The following is a 19,551-nucleotide window of genomic DNA, read 5'->3' on the forward strand; positions in this document are numbered from 1 at the left end:
CTCACCAATATCATTTACTCTCTTATACTCCAGTCCAATCCCTGTTTGAAGAGTTGGCTTTGGGAATGGCTACAGTCTTGGGCTAACAGAGGGTCCAGGGACCATGACCCCTGGGGTCCCTCTAGTCTCATATCATTAAGTCTGGTCTTTTTACAAAAATTTGAGGTCTGCATCCCACTGTTCTCCTGCTCCATCAGGGATTCTCTGTTGTGTTACTTGTCAGGGAAGTCATTGGTGGTAACCGGGCACCATTTAGTTCTTCTGGTCTCAGACTGATGTAGTCTCTGTTTTATGTGGCCCTTTTTGTCTCTTGGGCTCATATTTACGTTGTGTCTTTGCAGTTCTTCATTCTCCATTGCTCCAGGTGGGGTGGGACTAATTGATGCATCTTAAATGGCCTCTTGATAGCGTTAAAGACCCCAAACACCACTCACCAAAGTGGGATGCAGAACTTTTTCTTAATACACTTTGTTATGCCAAATGACCTAGATGTCTCCTGAAACCATGGTCCCCAGACCCCTGCCCCTGCTACTCTGGTCTTTGAAGCATTTGGTTGTATTCAGGAAACTTCTTAGCTTTTCGATCAGTCCAGTTGTGCTGACCTCCCCTGTATTGTGTTGTCTTTCCTGTCGTCTAAAATACTTCTTGTCTACCACCTAATTAGTGAATACCCCTCTCCCTCCCTCCCGACCCTCATAACCATCAAAGATTATATGTTCCGTGTTTAAACTTGTTCTTGAGTTCTTGTAATAGTGGTCTCATACAATATTTGTCCTTTTGCAACTGACTAATTTCACTCAGCATAATGCCTTCCAGATTCCTCATGTTTCACAGATTCATCATTGTTCTTAATCGTTTCATAGTATTCTACTATGTGCATATACCATAATTTATCCATTCATCTGTTGATGGACACCTTGGTTGTTTCTATCTTTTTGCTATTGTAAACAGTGCTGCAAATGAATATGGGTGTGCATATATCTGTTCATGTGAGGGCTCTTATTTCTCTAGGATATATTCCAAGGAGTGGGATTGCTGGATCGTATGGTAGTTCTATTTCCAGCTTTTTAAGGAAGCACCAAATTGATTTCCAAAGTGGTTGTACCATTTTACATTCCCACCAGCAGTGTATAAGTGTTCCAGTCTCTCCACCACCTCTCAACATTTATTATTTTGTGTTCTTTGGATTAATGCCAGCCTGGTTGGGGTAAGATGGTATCTCATTGTAGTTTTGATTTGAATTTCTATTTTTTTTGATGGGTTTAATGGCTAATGATCATGAGCATTTCCTCATGTATTTGTTAGCCATGTGAATGTCTTCTTTGGGGTGAAGTGCTTGTGCATAGCCTTCGCCTCTTGTTCTTCTCTTGTGAATTTGGCCAATGGTTTGTCGATTTTGTTGATCCTTTCAAAGAACAAAAAAAAAAATTTTTTTTTCAAAGAACAAACTTTGGTTTTGTTGATTCTTTGTATTGCTTTTCTGTTCTATTTCTGCCCTGATCTTTATTATTTCCTTTCTTCTCGTGTCTTTGGGCTTCTTTTGCTGCTCTCTTATTTCTTCGAGTTGGAGTGCTAACATTTTGATTTTGTCCTTCTTCTTTTTCAATGTGTGCATCTGCAGCTATATAAATTAGCCTCTGAGCACTGCCTTTGTTGTGTTCCAAAGGTTTAGGTATGATGTGTTTTCATTTTCATTTGATTCTAGGAATTTTTTTATTCCATCTTTGACTTCTTCTATTATCCAGTGGTTTTTAAGCAGGATGTTTCTCAGTTTTCATGTATTTGATTTTTTTTTTCCTTGCTTTTCCTGTTATAAATTTCTACTTCTTGTTATGGGTCTGTTCAGATTTTCATCACTTTGTGTTAGTTTGTGTAGGTAGTGTGTTTCTAGAAATTTGTCCATGTCCACTAGGTTTTCAAATATGTTGGACTATAGTTTTTCGTAGTACCCTGTTATGATCCTTTTTATTTCAGTTGGGTCTGTTTTTAGTATCCCCTATTTCATTTCTTATTTGGGTTATTTGTATCGTCTCCTGTTTTTGTTTGTTTGTTTGTTTGTTTTTTAAGTGAGCACTGACTTTTGTATTATTTTGTATTATCTCAATGTTTTGGATTTTGTTGAGGGTTACTTTGTGGCCTGAGACGTGGTCTATTCTGGAGAATGTTACACAGGTATTAGAAAAGAATGTGTAATTAGTTGCTGTTGAATGGAGTGTTCTATATGCCTGTGAGGTCAAGTTGGTTGATTATGGTCTTTAGATCTTCTGTATTTTTGTTGAGTTTCTTTGCAGATGTTCTGTTGTTTATCGAGAGTCGTGTGTTGTATTCTGCTACTATTATTGTGGAACTATCGATTTCTCTTTTCAGCGCTGTTAAGAATTTGTTTTATATATTCTGCAGCCCTGTCATTGGGTATGTAGATATTTGTTATAGTTATGTCTTCAGGGTGGATTTTCCCTTTAATCATTATATAATGCCCTTCTTTGTCTTTTATCGTGGATTTGGTTTTAAAGTCTATTTTATCTGTGATTAGTATTGCCACTCCTGCTCTTTTTTGGTAGTTGTTTGCTTGATATATCTTTTTCCATTCTTTGTTTATTAATAAATTTATGTCTTTGTTTCTAATGTGTGTCTCTTGTACACAGTATGTTGATGGGTCCTGTTTTTTTTTTTTTAATCCATTCTGTCACTCTCTGTCTCTTTATGGGTGCATTTAAGCCATTTACGTTCAGTGCTGATTACAGACAGGTATGAGTTTATTGCTCTCATTTTGTAGTGCTTTGTGGTGCTGACGTTTTCTTTGTTCCTCTTACTCTTCTGTGGTGAATTTGTGTGTGAATTTTTTTGTGTAATTTTTTTGTTTCTTTTGTTTTTGTAGATTTTGTGTTTACTAAGAATTTATGTTTTCCTTCTTTATTTTGATGAGTAGATTTGTTAAGATTTGTTAAGTTTCTTTGTGATTATCTTAAAATTTTCTCCTATCATCCTAAATTTAAACCAGTCTTTTATTACTTGATAACGACTTGACTCCCCCACCATTTCAAAGTTCTATACCTACACCGTTTACTTCCTCTTTTATTTTTCTGACATTGTAGTCATTCATAGACTGACGTCTCTGGTTACCCGCTGTAAATTTTTAAAAATTTTGTTTTATCCTTGAGAGTTTATTATATATAATGGTACCTGGCTGATGCTGTCTCATGTGCTAGATTCAGGTTGTCATCTAAAATTGGTTCTCTAACCAAAGGACACACTTAAATAATCCTTGTATGTTTGGTTTGGTTTTTATGTATTTCCTTAATTTCTGTTTATCTGGAAACGTCCTAATTTCACTATCATATTTGAGAGAGGGTTTTGCAGGATATATTATTCTTGGTTGGCTGTTTTGCCTTTCAAGATTTTATGTACGTCATCCCATTGCCTTCTTGCCTGCATGATTTCTGTTGTGTAATCAGAGCTTGGTTTTACTGTTTCCTGCTTTTACGTCACTTTTCATTTTCCTCAAGCTGTTCTCAGGATTCTTTGTGTTTGATTTTAGCAAGTGTGATTATGATATGCCTTGGTGATTTTTTTTTGGGGGGGGGTCTATCCCATATGGAGTTTGTTAAGCTTCTCGGATAGTCAGTTTTTCATCTTTCATGGTATTAGGGCAGTGTTCTGTCAGCAAATCTTCAATGATTCTCTCTGTGTTTTCCATTTTCTCCACCTGTTCTGGAGCTGCGATCACTCGCAAATTTTTGCTTTTAATTGTACCCCACATCATTCTCAAGGTTTCATCATTTTTCTTTGTTCTTTTCTCTGATTTTTGCTCAAACAAAGTGGTATGCAAGCATTTGTCTTCAATTTCACTGATCGTGTGTTCCATTGTTTCAAATGTCTCCTAAAACCTTCTTATACTGTCCAGTTCTGAAATCTTGTTGTTTATCTTATGGATTTGTAATTGCTGTTTTTGTATGATTGCTAGTTGTTTACTTATTTTGACATTTTGTTCCTGTACTATTTTCCTGATTTCTTCCATTATTTTGTCTTTGTTTTCCCTTATTTTGTCTGTATTTTTCATTACATTGTCTATTTTTCCTTATTTTTGTCTGCATTTTCCTTCATCCATTAGAGAATCCTGAATATTAGAATTCTGAATTCCATATCAGGTAGTTTTAGTGCCTTTGCCTCTAGCAGAAGGTCATCTGGTGTTTTATTTTGGTCTCTTTCTGAAGCCATCTTCTCCAGTTTTTTTTTTGTAATGTTTTAATATTGTCTGCTGCCTCCAGGACATTCAGGATTTTCTTCCTTTACTGATTGTAAATTTGATTGTTTCATCCTGCTTTTTGTTTTATTTGGTTATGTCTGGGCAGGTGGGCTGGGTGTGTTTAGTTGCTTACTTACCTGTGGGCACGATACTTATCACCACCTTATCCAAGTGGGCAGGACTGGTCACTCAGCTATGGTGCAGCTATAGAGGGGTGGTGGTGGGTAGTTTGCAGCATAAAGTGGGGTGATGGGGTAGGGCTGGGGGCACTTCAGGGTAGGGTCCGGGGCATGGCACTTGGCAAACAGTGCAGATAGGCAGGAGGGAAAGGAAATGATGCAATGTGCATAGCTAAGTGGGTAAGTGAAAGAAGAGAGAAACAAAGGCAAAAAGTGAAACAAAAAGTAAAAATGAAGTAGAAAAAAGTAAATAAAATGGTGGTGTGATAGGATTCGGTGGGTGGGAGCATGGCAGACCTGGTGAGGCCATGACCTGTTGGCTCACTAGCTGAGCTGTGTGGCTCGGCATGTACAGAAGCAGTGTTAGTGGTGCACGGGGCTAGATGAGCGGCAGAAAGGAAAGGGGAAAGAGTGGGAAGAAACCAACAATTAAACAAACAAGTAAAGAAAATACAAGTCATAAAAAAACAACATTGTGGTCAGAGCACTGGCCACTGCAGGTGGCGCAGAACTGGGGTGGCGGTGAGGTGATATCTCTCTTGCCGGGTGGCATGGCACGGCTCATCAGGAAGGGGTGGAGTCAGCACAGGGCCTAGTGGGAGGGAGAAGGAAAAGGGGAAGGTGAAAGATAGAGAAAAATATAAAATATGGCATTGAGGAATCTGGCCTGTGGGGGTGGTGCTGACCCAGAGGGCCATGTGCCAGAGGCTCTCCAGCTGAGCAGTACAGCACAGCCCACCAATAAGTTGGAGGCAGCACATGGGGCTAGGTGGATAGCAAAGGGAAAGGAAGAATGGGAGAGAGGGAGAAGAAACAGTAACAAAAACAAACAATAAAACAGAAATAAAAATTTCAAAACAAATGAACAAACAAACATTAAATAAATAAATAAAATGGCACTGAGGGAGCTGGTCAGTGACCTAGGGATGCAGTGTGTACTGAATCTCCAACCGAGTTGTGCAGCACGGCCCCTTCAGAAGGGGCAGAGGCAGTGCACATGGCTGGGTGGGTGGGAGAAAGGAAAGTAGAGACAGAGAAGAAAAAGAAAACAAGAATAAAAGAAACAAAAGAACAAAGTAAACAAACCAAAAAATCACAGTCCGTCAAGAAAGGGAGTGGATGGCACATGGGGCTGGCGCGGTGTGAGAAAGGAAAGGAAGGAAGGGAGAGAGACAGAAGCAACAGAAGAAGCCTCAAAAACAATATCAAAAAACAAACAAACCAAAGAAAAAACTAAAATAAAAAGAACAAAGCAAATAAACCAAAAAATCACAGCCTGTCTGGAAGGGGAGGGGATAGCACACAGGGGTAGTAGAGCAGGAGAAAGAAAAGGGAGGAAGGGAGTGAGAGAAGGGCAATAAAAAAAGCCAAAAAAGCAATATAAAAAAACAAACAAACAAAAATACAAACCCAAACAAACAAACAAAAATGGCACTGAAGGGGCCAGATTGTGGGAGTGGGGCAATCCCTATCAGCAGTGAGCTAGTGTGTCTCTCTGGCCAAGCAACCATGCCCATTAGCAAGTAGCAGAGGCTGCCTAGAAGCAAGAAGGTTGGGGGTAGTGGGAAAGCACATATCCCTAGTTACCAGGTGCTCTGTCTCCTGCTGGGAGCTCTATGAAGTTTCCTTCCTGTCTGAGTTCTTTGGCGGCTGTAACCCAAGATGGCGAATCCAGGTGGTAGTAAGCTGGTATCTCTCCAGCCGAGCAACCACGGCCCATTGGCAAGCAGTGGAGGCCGCCTAGAGGGAAGAAGGGTGTGAGGAGGGAAAGCGTGTATCCCTGGTTACCAGGTGCTCTGTCTCCTGTTGGAAGTTCCATGAAGTTACCTTCCCGTACTCCCTGTCTGAGTTCTTTGGCAGCTGTAGCCCAAGAAGGCAAATCCAGCCACGTTAGCCAGTAGGGGGCCTCCACTCTGTAGCTCTTCTCGTTCTCTGTTCTCTGTCAGTTTCTTATTCCAGTCGGTGCTTGGTCGAGTTCTTTATTCCTTCATTTGGTACTTAAGGTTTCAGGATTGATGTTTGTATCTGTTTAACTTAGTTTTTTGGGTCTCTGCTGCAGAAGGATGGTGTGGTGCCTCTGTCTGTAGTGCTGTGTTGGCTCCACCTCCAGGAATTTTTTTTTAACTGGGGGAAATGTTACTTTAGAGAGGGTTTCACAATACTCTATACCCACTTCCTCAGCAACATCACCCCTTGCCAACCCACCAGACCCCTACATGCACTCTTAACGAAAACATATTTACATACTGACCTGAAGAACAATAAGCTGGAATTTAGTCCCCTTCTCTGGTCGGGGACAGGAAGCTCTTCTCTGTTTAATCCGATCTTGTTTGCCATTTCCACTTGAGTTATCAGGACTATTGGTGTTTTCCTTCATAGCTGCTACATCATGATTCAAGCTAGTAGTGAAAAAAAAGTAACACTTGTTCAACTTCTCACAGCAGACAACATTCTGTAATTCTCAAAGCCCAATATTTAACCCAAATGAGAGTTAACATCTGAAATTCTTTAACGACTGGGGTCATTCCAATCCTGATATATAAAAAAAAAAACCCTGATATAGTAAGTATTAAAGTCTAAGGAAAACTTCAAATTATAAAATCATAAATAATAAATTCAATGAAAATGTATTGGTGGTTCAGTGGCAGAATTCTCGCTTTCCCTGCTGGAGATCCTAGTTCAATTCCTAGCCAATGCACTTCATGTGTGGCCACCACCCATGTGTCAGTGGAGGCTTGCATGTTCCTATGATACTGAACAGATTTCAGTGGAGGTTCCAGACTAAGATGGACTAGGAAGAAAGGCCTGGAAATCTACTTCAGAAAATCAGCCAGTGAAAACTCTATGGATCACAACAGTCTGATCCACAACAAATCATGGAGATGGTGTAGGACTGGGCAACAATTTCTTTCCATTGTGTGTGGGGTCACCATGAGTTGGGAATGGACTTGACAATGGCTTACAACAATAACACCCTTTTAAAAAGTTCTGACTGAACAACGTTGTGACTATACTAAAAGCCACTGAATTGTACACTTTAATGGGGTGAATTGAAGGGTACATGAATTATATCTTAATGTTGTTGGCTGCTGTCAAGTTGACTCCAACTTGTGCCTCACGTACAACACAACAAAATGTTGCCCAGTCCTGCATCATGCTCACATTCGCCAGCATGTTTGAACCCATTGTTGCAGCTATTGTGCCAATCTATCTCACTGAGGGTCTCCCACACCTTCACTGGCCCTCTAGTTCACCAAACATGATGTCCTCCTCCAGTGGTTGATCCTTCTTGATGATGTGTCCAAAGCAAATGAGTCAGATAATATTCTCCTGTGATTCGTAAGATTTTCATTGGCTAACTTTTGGAAGTAGATTTCCAAGCCTATCTTCTAAATCTTCTTAGACAGGGAACTCCACAGAAACCTGTGGTATTTGACATACCAGTGGTATAGCTTTCAGCATCCTAACAATACACAAGCCACCTCAGTACAACAAATTGACAGACGGGTGGTAGATATCTCAATACATATTGCATTTATTTGGCAGATATCTTCTCACATGGTAGTACTGCCAGTGATGGACCTCTGTGAAACCTTTTATTTTGGGATGCTCTAGATCAATTTTATCTTGTTTGTTTTGAGGTTCCTTCATTAATATGTTTAAATAAAATTTCTAAAAACCAATTCTAACTTAAAATATGTCCATTTATATAACAATCTCAACATACGACAGACAGACTAAGTGTGACATACAGGAACAGTACAGGAGGCAGAACAAGAAAGGAAAATAAATGATGTGAAAACAGTTCAACATGATTAACTGTAATTGGTTGTATTTTGTAGGTTCAAATCAATATGATTATGAAAGCATAGAATAAGTTTTAGTTTATCTGGGTCAAAGGTATTTTTAGCTCTTTCTTTAATAAACTTGAGATACTTTAATAAATACAAAAATTCTAATAGAATACATTTGAAATTTAAATTATAAAATTGGTAAGCACCAAACTGTTATCACTTAAATTTTTAGGTAAGCCCTTTCTCCTAAAAATTACTCATGAAACATCTACATAAAGATAGATAAGAAGAGATAAAAATAACTCCTAAATTTTTTGTGTGCCCATGTAAAAAAGAATTTGCATAAATACAAGTAGTGGAATAAGGTATGTTAATGTAACCCTTGGAGTTTTTTTTTAACATGCAGAGAAATGGCAGTATCAAATAACCCTCTTCAGAAGATAAAAGGAACATAATTCTAGTTAATGGTTTGTATCATTCACATTCAAAGTTACCTTAAAACACTAGTTTCATGTTTGGGACAAGATGGCAGAAACATGTATCTCCCTGTTCCTCCTTCCTAAGTACAACTTAAAATTCTGAAAATAATACAGTATACAATCATAGGAGAGCTCTGAATGGTGAAAAGATGAAAGCAGACTGGCTAGTGACACCCAGGACTTGAGGAAAAACATTGCAGCTTGGTGTCTCCTGATAACCTGCCCAGCAACAAAAGGCAATGCAGATCCAGCATCTCCAGATCCCCTACCCAGCAGCACTGAAGGCCTGAGACCAGGCCTGGGGAAGTACTATCTCTGTCCCTTGACCAAGCATCTCCCCTCCTGAACCTAGTGGCAAGAGACCCAGAGAAGTACATTCTGTCCCCGACAGGCAGCACCAACAGGAAGCCCCAGGGCCTCAGGTGAATGAGGCAGACTGGAAGAGCACTACAAAGGCTCTGGAAAAAATTGTCATTAGAACAAGATCACACAAAAGTAGGTCAGGACCCATGTACCCTGTGAAAAAACAAGATTTAAATAGGATCCAGAGTCAACTAACATAATATTCAAAACATCCAGGTGGGAATCAAAAATCCCTTGTCATATCCCAAACTAGGAAAATCACAACTTAAATGAGAAAAGACAATCAACGGATGCCAACACCAACATAAGTCAGATATTGGAATTATCTGACAAGGATATTAAAGCAGCCATCATCGAAATGTTTCAATGAACAATTACAAATTCCCTTAAAACAAATGAAAAAATAGAAAATCTCGCAAAACAGAAGATATAAAAAAGAACCAAGTGGAAATTACAGAACTGAAAAAATTCAATAAAAGAAATAAACTCACTGAATGGGCACAAAAGCAGAATGAATACAACAGAGGAAAGAATCAGTGAACGTGAACACAGGACAACAGAAATTACCCAATTCGAACAACATAGAGAAAAATACTAGTTTATAACTCCCAAATAATAACACAATTATATATATAGTTATTACTTATTTCCTCAAATTAGTTAAAATTTTATTCTATATTAAATTATTTCTTACTTCTTTTTTATCTCTATAAGCTTTTCTTAGGAAAGAATAGCATAAAGAGAACAAAAAAATAATTATCTCACAATCCATACGATTTATGATCACTACTGACATAAACAGAAACCTTGGTGGCATAGTGGTTAAGAGCTATGGCTGCTAACCAAAAGGTCAGCAGTTCGAATCTACCAGGCGCTCCTTGGAAACCCCAAGGGGCAGTTCTACTCTGTCCTTTAGGGTTGCTATGAGTCAGAACTGACTTGACCGCAACATGTTCTTTTTATTGACATAAAAAAGTAAAAATAACACGTATAATTTTTACTAAACATATACACAAATACAAAAACAGAGAAGCTTCTGTGGTCAAGACACACTAAGATCCTAATGAGTGCACATAGTTAATCACATGCTCATTGTTCTCACGGTATTAATTTAAAGATGCTTACCTATGAACTAAATCCGATTTTAGAAGAGCTGACTGTTGTTCAACTCCAGCTGGCTGGGATACAGGCTGTAAATAGTATAGAAATAAAACTTGTCACGGTAACAGTTAAATTTCAAGATAGAAATGCAATTTGCTATTTTAGAAAACATGATTGTTACATTTGATGTTTTGGTTATCTCAAAACCAGGTAGAATATCTATATTATTGTCTATAAAAAAATTTTTTTATAGGTCTATATAAATCACATTGTTGATGTTACTACCAAAGATAAAAGAAAAATAAAATGTACTCTTAATCGTCAACATTTTTATTTAAAAAGACAGCATTGTTTTATGCACTTTAGTTTCCATTGTTTTTCAATGGCATACACTATTATTCATCTTCCAGTCCTGACTGTAAAGCTACTACTAAAAAGTTGAGTTGCTTTCATTACACAAGATAAATCAATGAATCATTTTAATATATTGCGTGGTATGTATGTCTCTCTCTTGCTACTTTTAAAAAGTATCTTTTCACTAAACTACTGCTAATTATTCTTTTGAGACATTAGTATCCAGTAGCGCAACACCGGCTACCGGGGGAAAAATTTAAACCTGCTAAGGAGGCAAATACCAACCCTCTTAAAAAAAAGTTCCAAACACTATTCTGTGCACAGTCGTTGGTGACAGCATAGAGTAATCTTAAAATGCAAATGTAAAAGTCTGGAGCAAGATGACAACATGCGCAGCTGATACTCCCATCCCTCACGAAAACGCCAAAAACAAACATACAAAAAAACCAAGCAGAAACTGAAAGAACAAACGTTGTCAGAACTCTGGAAACCATTAAGAGATTACAGCAACTAAACGACTGATGAATCAAAACCAAAACCCAAACCCACTGCCATCGAGTTGCTTCCAACTCATAGTGACCCTATAGGACAGGGTAGAACTGCCCCGTACGGTTTCCATGGAGCACCTGGTGGATTAGAACTGTGGACCTTTTGGTTAGCAGCTGAGTTCTTAACCACTATGTCACCAAGGTTTCCAAATCAAGAAAAAGGCAACATATAAATGGTAGGAAAGCGTTGGTTTTCTACATGCCATACCCGACACCCTTCATGGCTCGGCATGGCAATCTTAAAACAGATGGCCAAAACTCCCAGAGAGGGAGCCTGGTCTCTGGCTCTAGATGGGACAGAGCAAACATTATTTGCAAATTATTGTGTGTCTGGGGGCTGCCTGAAGGTTCACATCTCAATTTGACCTATACTGGAGCTCATGCCAGACAGAGAGGTAGCAGGAAACCACTGTCATTGCCTGTAGCTGGCTGGGGCTAAGGAGCATCATTAAGACATAAAATAAGTGCCTAAAGACTGGAAGGACAGGTCAGAGAGTATCTTTTGGAAATTAAGGCTTTCGAAAGCATATGAAAGAATCAACAAAGGCAGACACATGCTCAGGGCAAGACACATGCTCAGAAATTACCTGAGAAGAGTCTACGCTTTCACCTCGGGCTGATCTGTATGTTCAGTGTAAGCCTGGCTAAATATTGAAGGTGGTGGCAGGTACAGAACCATTTTGCAAAGACAGAAATGATTTTCTTCCTTTTATTTTCTTTTTACCCCCGGCATTAAACAAAATCTACCAAGACACCAGCTGAACACAAATTAAGAAACACAGACTTCAATGTCCACAAATGTTCAAGGCAATCATTGTGAAAAAAGTTACTGGAAGTCACTAAACAAATGTACTACTACAGCCATTAACAATTGTAAACAAAAAACAAAACACAGAAGCCAGCAAAATCAGGCAAAGGGGTAGAATTTGATTTCCAGAGTTGCCATGTTAAAATATTCAAATGTCCAGGTTTCAAGAAAAAAATTACAAGGCACACAAACAAACAGGAAGAAAGACCCATTTAAAAGAACAAAATAAAGAAACTGAAACCATCCCTGTGGAAGCCCATGTAATGGATATATTAGACAAAATCATTAAAACAACCATAAGAGCTAAAGGAAAACATGGACTAAGAACTCAAGGAAATCAGGAAAACAACACAAGAACAAAATGAGAATACCAATAAAAAGATAAAAATTATACAATGGAACCAAACAGAAATACTGGAGCTGAAAATTACAATAACTCAAATGGAAAACTGACTAGGGGGTTCAACAGAAGATTTGGTCCAGCATAAGAAAAAAATTAGCAAACTCAAAGACAGGACAATTGAAATTATCAAGTCCAAGGAGCAAAAAGAAGAATAAAGAAAAGGAAACAAAGACTAAGGGTCTTGTGGGAAACCATCAAACAAATCAAAATATATGTTATGCAAGTCCCCAGAAGGAGGGAAGACAGAGAGAGAAGAAAGAATATTTGAAGAAATAATGGCTGAAAAGTTCCAAATTTGATGAAAGACATGAATCAACACATACAAGAAACTCAAAGAACCCCAAGTAGGAAAAAGTCCAAAATATCCACACCGAGACACTTTATAATCAAACTCTCAAAACAAAGATAAAGAGAGAATCTTGAAAGCAGCAAGAGAGAAGTGAATCATCACATAAAAGGGACTCTGAATAAGATTTAGTGCCAATTTCTCCTCAGAAACCCTGGAGGCCAGAAGGTGGTGAAAAGACATAGTGAAAGTACTGAAATATATTTAAAGACATATTTAAAGTGTCAACCAAGATGTTTGTATGCAACAAAACTGTTCCTCAAAAATGATGGTAAAATTAAGATATTCTCAGATAAACAAAAGCTGGGTGAGTTCATCACCAAAGATCAGTCTTATAAGAAATGATAAAAGGAGTTGAAATAGGTTGAAATAAAAGGACACCACACAGTAACTAGAAGTGCATGAAGAAAAAAACGATTGCCAGAAAAGGAAATTTTATGGGTAAATATAAGGCCAGTTTTATGATTTTTTGGGTACATAATAATTATAGATTTATGTTATTGGGAACATAATATATAAAGATTTAGTTTGTGACAATAAAAAACAGAAAGAAGGAGGAGTGGTATAGCAACAGATTTTGTGTATATTATTTAAGTTGGTATCATTTTAAACTTGGTTGTAATAAATGAAGGAGCCCTGATGGCACACTGGTTAAAGCACTCAGCTGCTAACTGAAAGGTATGTGGTTCAAACCCACCAGATGCTCCATGGGAGAAAGGTGTGACAGTCAACTTCCATAAAGATTTTTGCCTTGGAAACCTTATGGGGCAGCTCTACTCTGTATGACATGGTCACTATGAGTCAAATTGACTTGACAGCAATGGGTTTTTAGTTTCATCATAAATGTACGATGTTAAATCAAATCCCCATAGTAACGACGAAGAAAATATCCTTTAAAAATATGCAAATGCAAAAAAGAAAGGAATAAAAAATGGTTCACTACAAAAAATCAACTAAACACAAAATATTGGAGAAAACAAAGGACAAACATATATATATAAATATAAAACCAAACCCGTTGCCGTCGAGTTGATCCTGATTCATAGTGACCCTACAGGACAGAGAAGAACTGTCCCATAGGGTTTCCACAGAGCAACTGGTGGATTTGAACTACTGGCCTTTTGCTTAGCAGCCAAATTCTTAACCACTGTGCAACCAGGGCTCCATATATATATATCACAGAAATAGAAAAAGAGCAGAAGTCCTTCTTCATCAGCAACTAATTTAAATGAAAATGGTTTAAACTGTCTAATCAAATGGAAAAATGGATTTAAAAAAATGCACAATACAGCTACATGCTGTCTACAAGAGACCCACTTTAGATTCAAACACACAAATAAGTTGAAAGTAAGATGGGGAAAAAACATTCCATGCAAATAGAGAACTGAGATGCCTACATTACATTCAGATAAAACACACTTTAGGTTAAAATGTGTCATGAGAGACAAAAAAGGACTCTATATAATGATAAAAAGGTCAACTTATCATGAAGATATAACAATTATAAATACATATGCACCTAATAATAAAAAGAGCCCTAAAATATATGAAGCAAACATTGACAGAAAAAAAGAGAAATACAGTTCTACATTAATCATCAGAGACATCAAAATATCATTTTCAATATGGCTTGAACATCTGGACAGAAGATCAATAAGAAAACAGAAGACTTAAACAACACTATAAAGGAACTTGCCCAAACAGATACATATAGAACACTCCCACCCAAAACAGCAGAATACACATTCTTTTCCAGTGACCATGGATCATTCTAAAGAATAGACCATGTGCTGTCACAAAAAAAGTCTCAATAAATTTAAAAAGATTAAAATTAAATAAAGCATCTTCTCCAACCACAATGGAATGAAAGTGCAAACCAGTAACAGAAGGAGAAATGGAATTTTCATAAATATGTAGAAATTAAACAACATATGGATCAAAGAAATTATTTAGCAGTATCATTAATATTACACACAGGTAAAATTTTGCTGAAGATCATTCAAAAGTGGTTGCACCAGTACATCAACAGCGAACTGCCAGAAAATCAAGCCGGATTCAGAAGAGGACACGGAGCAAGGGATATCATTGCTGATGTCAGCTGGATCCTGGCTGAAAGCAGAGAACAACAGAAAGATGTTTACCTGTGTTTTATTGACTATGCAAAGGCATTCGACTATGTGGATCATGACAAATTATGAGTAACATTGTGAGGAATGGGAATTCCAGAACACCTGACTGTGCTAATGAGGAACCTGTACATCAAGAGGCAGTCGTTCGAACAGAACAAGGGGATACTGATTGGTTTAAAGTCAGGAAAGGTGTGCGTCAGGGTTGCATCCCTTCAGCATATTTATTCAATCTGTATGCTGAGCAAATAATCTGAGAAGCTGGACTATATGAAGAAGAACGGGGCATCAGGATTGGAGGAAGACTCATTAATAACCTGCATTATGCAGATAATACAACCTTGCTTGCTGAAAGTGAAGAGGAACTTGAAGCACTTACTGATGAAGATCAAAGAAAGCCTTCAGTATGGATTACACCTCAATATAAAGAAAACAAAAATTCTCACAACTGGACCAATAAGCAACACCATGATAAATGGAGAAAAGGTTGAAGTTGTCAAGGATTTCATTTTACTTGGATCAACACTCATGGAAGCAGCACTCAAGAAATCAAAGGATGCATTGCATTGGACAACTGCTGTAAAAGACCTCTGGTAAAGTGTTAAAAAGCAAAGATACCACTTTAAGGACTAAGGTGTGCCTGACCCAAGCCATGGTGTTTTTAGTTGTCTCATATGCATGTGAAAGTTGGACAATGAATAAGGAAGACCAAAGAAGAATTGATGCCTTTGAGTTTTGGTGCTGGCAAAGAATACTGAATATACCACAGGCTGCCAAAAACACGAACAAGTCTGTCTTGGAAGAAGGATAGCCAGAATGATCCTGAGAAGCAAGGATGAGACTTTGTCTCACATAATTTGAATGTGTTACCAGGAGAGACCAGTCCCTGGAGAAGGACATCATGCTTGGTAAAGTGATGGGTCAGGGAAAAAGAGGAAGACCCTCAATGAAATGGAGTGACACAATTGCTGTTCAAGCATAACAACGATCACAAGGATGGCGCAGGACCTAGCAGTGTTTTGTTCTGTTGTACACAGGGTTGCTATGAGTCGGAACCAACTTGACGGCACCTAACAACAACAAAATGGATCAAAGAAGAAATCACAAGGGAAATTAAAAAACACTTAAGAGATGAATTAAAATGAAAGTACAACATACCAAAACTTAGGGAATGCAGCAAAGGCAGTGTTCAGGGGACATGCAAATGGCTACCAAACACATAAAAAGATGATCAACGTCATTAGCCATGGGAAAGATGCAAATTGAAACCACAGTGAGATACCACTCCACTCCCATTAAGGATGGCTAAGAAAACAGAAAATAGCAAATGTTGGACAGGATATGGGGAAACTGGAACCCTTATCCACCGCTGACAGGGATACTAAGTGTTCCATCAGTTGTGCAAAACAGTTCCTCAAGAAACTAAAAGTAGAACTACCATAAAAAAAAAAACAAAAACAATTCCACTCCTAGGTGTATGCCCAGAAGACATGAAAGCAGATTCAAAAAAATACTTGTACAACAATGCTCATTACAATTCTTTTCACAATAGATGAAAAGATGGAAACAAAATAAATACCCATCAGTGGATGAATGCATAAACAAAATATGGTACATACATATGATGGAATACTACTCAGCCAGCAAATCTTGATACATGCTACAATTGCGGTTGAAGATATTACAGTAAATTAAATAAGTTAAGCACAAAAGGACAAACATTGTATGATCTCAATTATATAAAACGACAAGTAGTTGTAACGGATGGGAAGAAGAGGAAAAAGAGGGATTATTGCTTACAGAGAATGGAGTTTTGGTTTATGGTGATGGAATAATCACAACTGATTACTGTAATTCCTGTCAAAAAGTTGTACACTTGGGGGCGGGGCCAAGATGGCTGACTAGGTAGAAGCTACCTCGGATCCCTCTTGCAACACAGACTCGGAAAAAAAAGTGAATCGATCACACACATGACAATCTACGAATCAAGACCATCAAACACAGATCTAAAGAGTTGACCTGAGTGAAAGAGACTGAGAACAAACAACCACAGGGAAGCAACGACTGCTTTCGGAGCCTGGAGCCAGCATCCCAGTCAGAATACCGTGGCGCCGGGCTTTGGACTGGACGCAGGGGAGCTGAGCACGGCATCCTGATTTGTAAACTTTCACTTAAAGCACAATAAAAATTATTTTTAAAAAAAGTTGTACACTTGTAAAAAGTTAAATTGTATGATATATATACTTACAACGACAAAAAAAATTAGCTGCTGAGGCTGTTTATGAACAACCAAACACCTCATGGGATTTGGTTCCTTGGTTAGGAGGGTTAAGGTCATGGTTTATTGGGACATCACAGTTAATTGGCCTACTAACGTGTTTAGTGCTTCTGTACTACCTCTTAGTTCACTGTGTAGTGCCTTGGGTTTTAAGGCTTGCAAGCCTCCATACAAAGCACAGCAATTGGTCTCTGGTCATGTGGAATAACAGAGGAAGAAGGAGAGTCTGCTTCCATGAACAACTGCCTCCTTTCCCATGAGACCAGAAGAACTAGATAGTGCACAGTTACTATTACTGAACATTTTTTTAACCATTCTTTTTTTATGTGTGTGTCTGTATGATTTAGGTGAAAGTTTACAGGGCAAATTAGTTTCTCTTTAACAGTTAATACACAAATTGTTTTGTTACACTGGATGCCAACCCCATGATGTGTCAGCACGCTCCCCTTTTTCACCCCAGGTTCCCTGTTTCCATTCGTCCAGTTTTCCTGTCCATTCCTGCCTTCTCATCTTTGCTTTAGGGCTGGTGTGCCCATTAGTCTTGTATACATGATTGAAATAATATGAAGCACAATCCTCACATGTTATTGTTGGCCCTATAGACCTGTCTAATCTTTGGCTGAAGGGTGAACCTCAGGAGTGACTTCAGTACTGAGTTAAACGGGTGTCTGGGGGTCATACCCTTGGAGTTTCTCCAGTCTTTGTCAGACCAGCATGCCTGGTCTTTTTGTGTGTGTGTGATTTTGAATTTTGTTCTATATTTTCCTCCCACTCTATCCAGGACCCTCTATTGTGACCCCCACCAGAGCAGTTGGTGGTGCACCATCTAGTTGTTCTAGGCTCAGTCTGGTGGTTGTGGTCCACTAGTCGGTTGGACTCATCTTTTCCTTGTGTCTTCGGTCTTCTTCATTCTCCTTTGGTCCAGCCAGAATGGGACCAGTAGATGTATCTTAGATGGCTGCTCACAGGCTTTTAAGACTCCAGTCACTACTCACCACAGTTGGATGCAGAAAATTTTCTTTATAGACTATGTTATGCCAATTAAGCTAGATTTCCCCTGAGACTATGGTCCCCAGCACTCTGCCCAGTAGCTCAGTCTCTCAGGGCATTTGTATGGGTCTGTAAAGCTTGTATGACTTTGCCCTGGCATTACTAAACATTTTGGTGAAAGATTCTATAGACGAATTCTGATCAAAAGTGGGAAACGCAGAATAGAATTTGAAATTTTCATGGAATCCAGAATTTCTGGAGCCACAGAGGATAGATGAACTCCTGAAACTATTGCCCTGAGATAATCTTTAAACCTTAAACCAAAAATATCCCCAGAAGTCTTCTTAAAACAATAGTTTAGCCAAACTAGAAAAGAATGTCTACCTTGAGGAGTGTGCTCTTTCAAAATCTATCTATATGGGATCAAACTGACAACAGCAACTAGAAAGATTAGATATGAAACTTAGTAGGCAGCCAGTTTATGTTAATGGGGGAATAAAAACTCAGAGGAGGGGGAGAATGCTTGCCCAAGTCAAAAAATGTAATCAATGTCACTGAATTGAACATGTAGGAACTGTTGAATTGGTGTATGTACTGCTGTGTATAATCTCAAAAACAATAATAAATTAATGTGGAGATATTACTACCAATGTGACAGAAATAAAAAGGATTATTAGACAGTTGTATCAACAATTGTAAGACAATAAATTAAAAAAAAATTACATAGTCTAAACGAACCGGATGAATTCCTAGAAACACATAAAATACATAAATTGACTCAAGAAAAAATAGACAATCTCAGTGGAGCTATAACAAGTGATGAGATTGAATCAATAATTGAAAACTTCCCAATGAACAAAATTCTAGAAATAGATTGCTTGGTAGAATTCACTGGTGAATTCTACTAAACACTTGAATAATTAACACCAATCCTTCCCAAACTCTTCCAAAAACTAGGAGGAGGGAACACTTCCTAATCCATTTTATGAAGTCAGCATTACCTTGATACCAAAGACAGACAATAACATTAAAAGAAAATTACAGACCAATATCCTTTATAAATATTGATGGAAAAATTCTCATGGAAATACTAACGAATTGAGCTGCATATTAAAAGCTGTATGCTGATATACCATGATCAAGTGAGAACTACCCCAGGAATACAACAGTGCTTCAACTACAAAACTCAATCAATGCAATAAACCACATTAATAGAACAAAGGAAAAGAACCAGATGATCATCTCAGTTGCTGCAGAAAAGGCATTTGACAAAATCTAGCACCCTTTTATGATTAAAAAAACACTGAACAGACTAGAAAAAGAAGAGAAATTCCTCAACATGATAAAGGACACAGCTAACATCATACTCAGTGGAAGACTGAAAGCTTTCTCTGAAAGATCAGGAATAAGACTAGAATGCCTGCTTTCACTATGACTGTTAAATATTGTACTGAAAGTTCTACCCAGAGCAAATAGCCAGGAAAAATAAAGCACATCCAAAACAGAAAGGACAGCATGATCTTATACATAAAAAAT

At 38.1% G+C, this 19,551-nt stretch overlaps 1 protein-coding gene across 1 annotated transcript in view; it reads right to left on the minus strand.

The window, feature by feature from the left end:
* LOC111747763 (serine/threonine-protein kinase WNK3-like) overlaps positions 1-11,296 on the minus strand; it is a 37,981-nt gene extending 26,685 nt beyond the window's left edge. Inside the window, exons 1-3 of the mRNA XM_023539341.2 lie at positions 11,273-11,296; positions 10,187-10,251; positions 6,677-6,824 (exon numbers count right to left, since the gene is read on the minus strand). Coding sequence (XP_023395109.2) covers positions 6,677-6,824; positions 10,187-10,251; positions 11,273-11,296 — 237 coding nt within the window. The remainder of the gene's footprint in view (positions 1-6,676; positions 6,825-10,186; positions 10,252-11,272) is intronic.
* Between the last annotated feature and the right edge of the window lie 8,255 nt (positions 11,297-19,551).

This window comes from Loxodonta africana, chromosome X, assembly GCF_030014295.1.
Source record: "Loxodonta africana isolate mLoxAfr1 chromosome X, mLoxAfr1.hap2, whole genome shotgun sequence".
Lineage (NCBI taxonomy): Eukaryota > Metazoa > Chordata > Mammalia > Proboscidea > Elephantidae > Loxodonta > Loxodonta africana.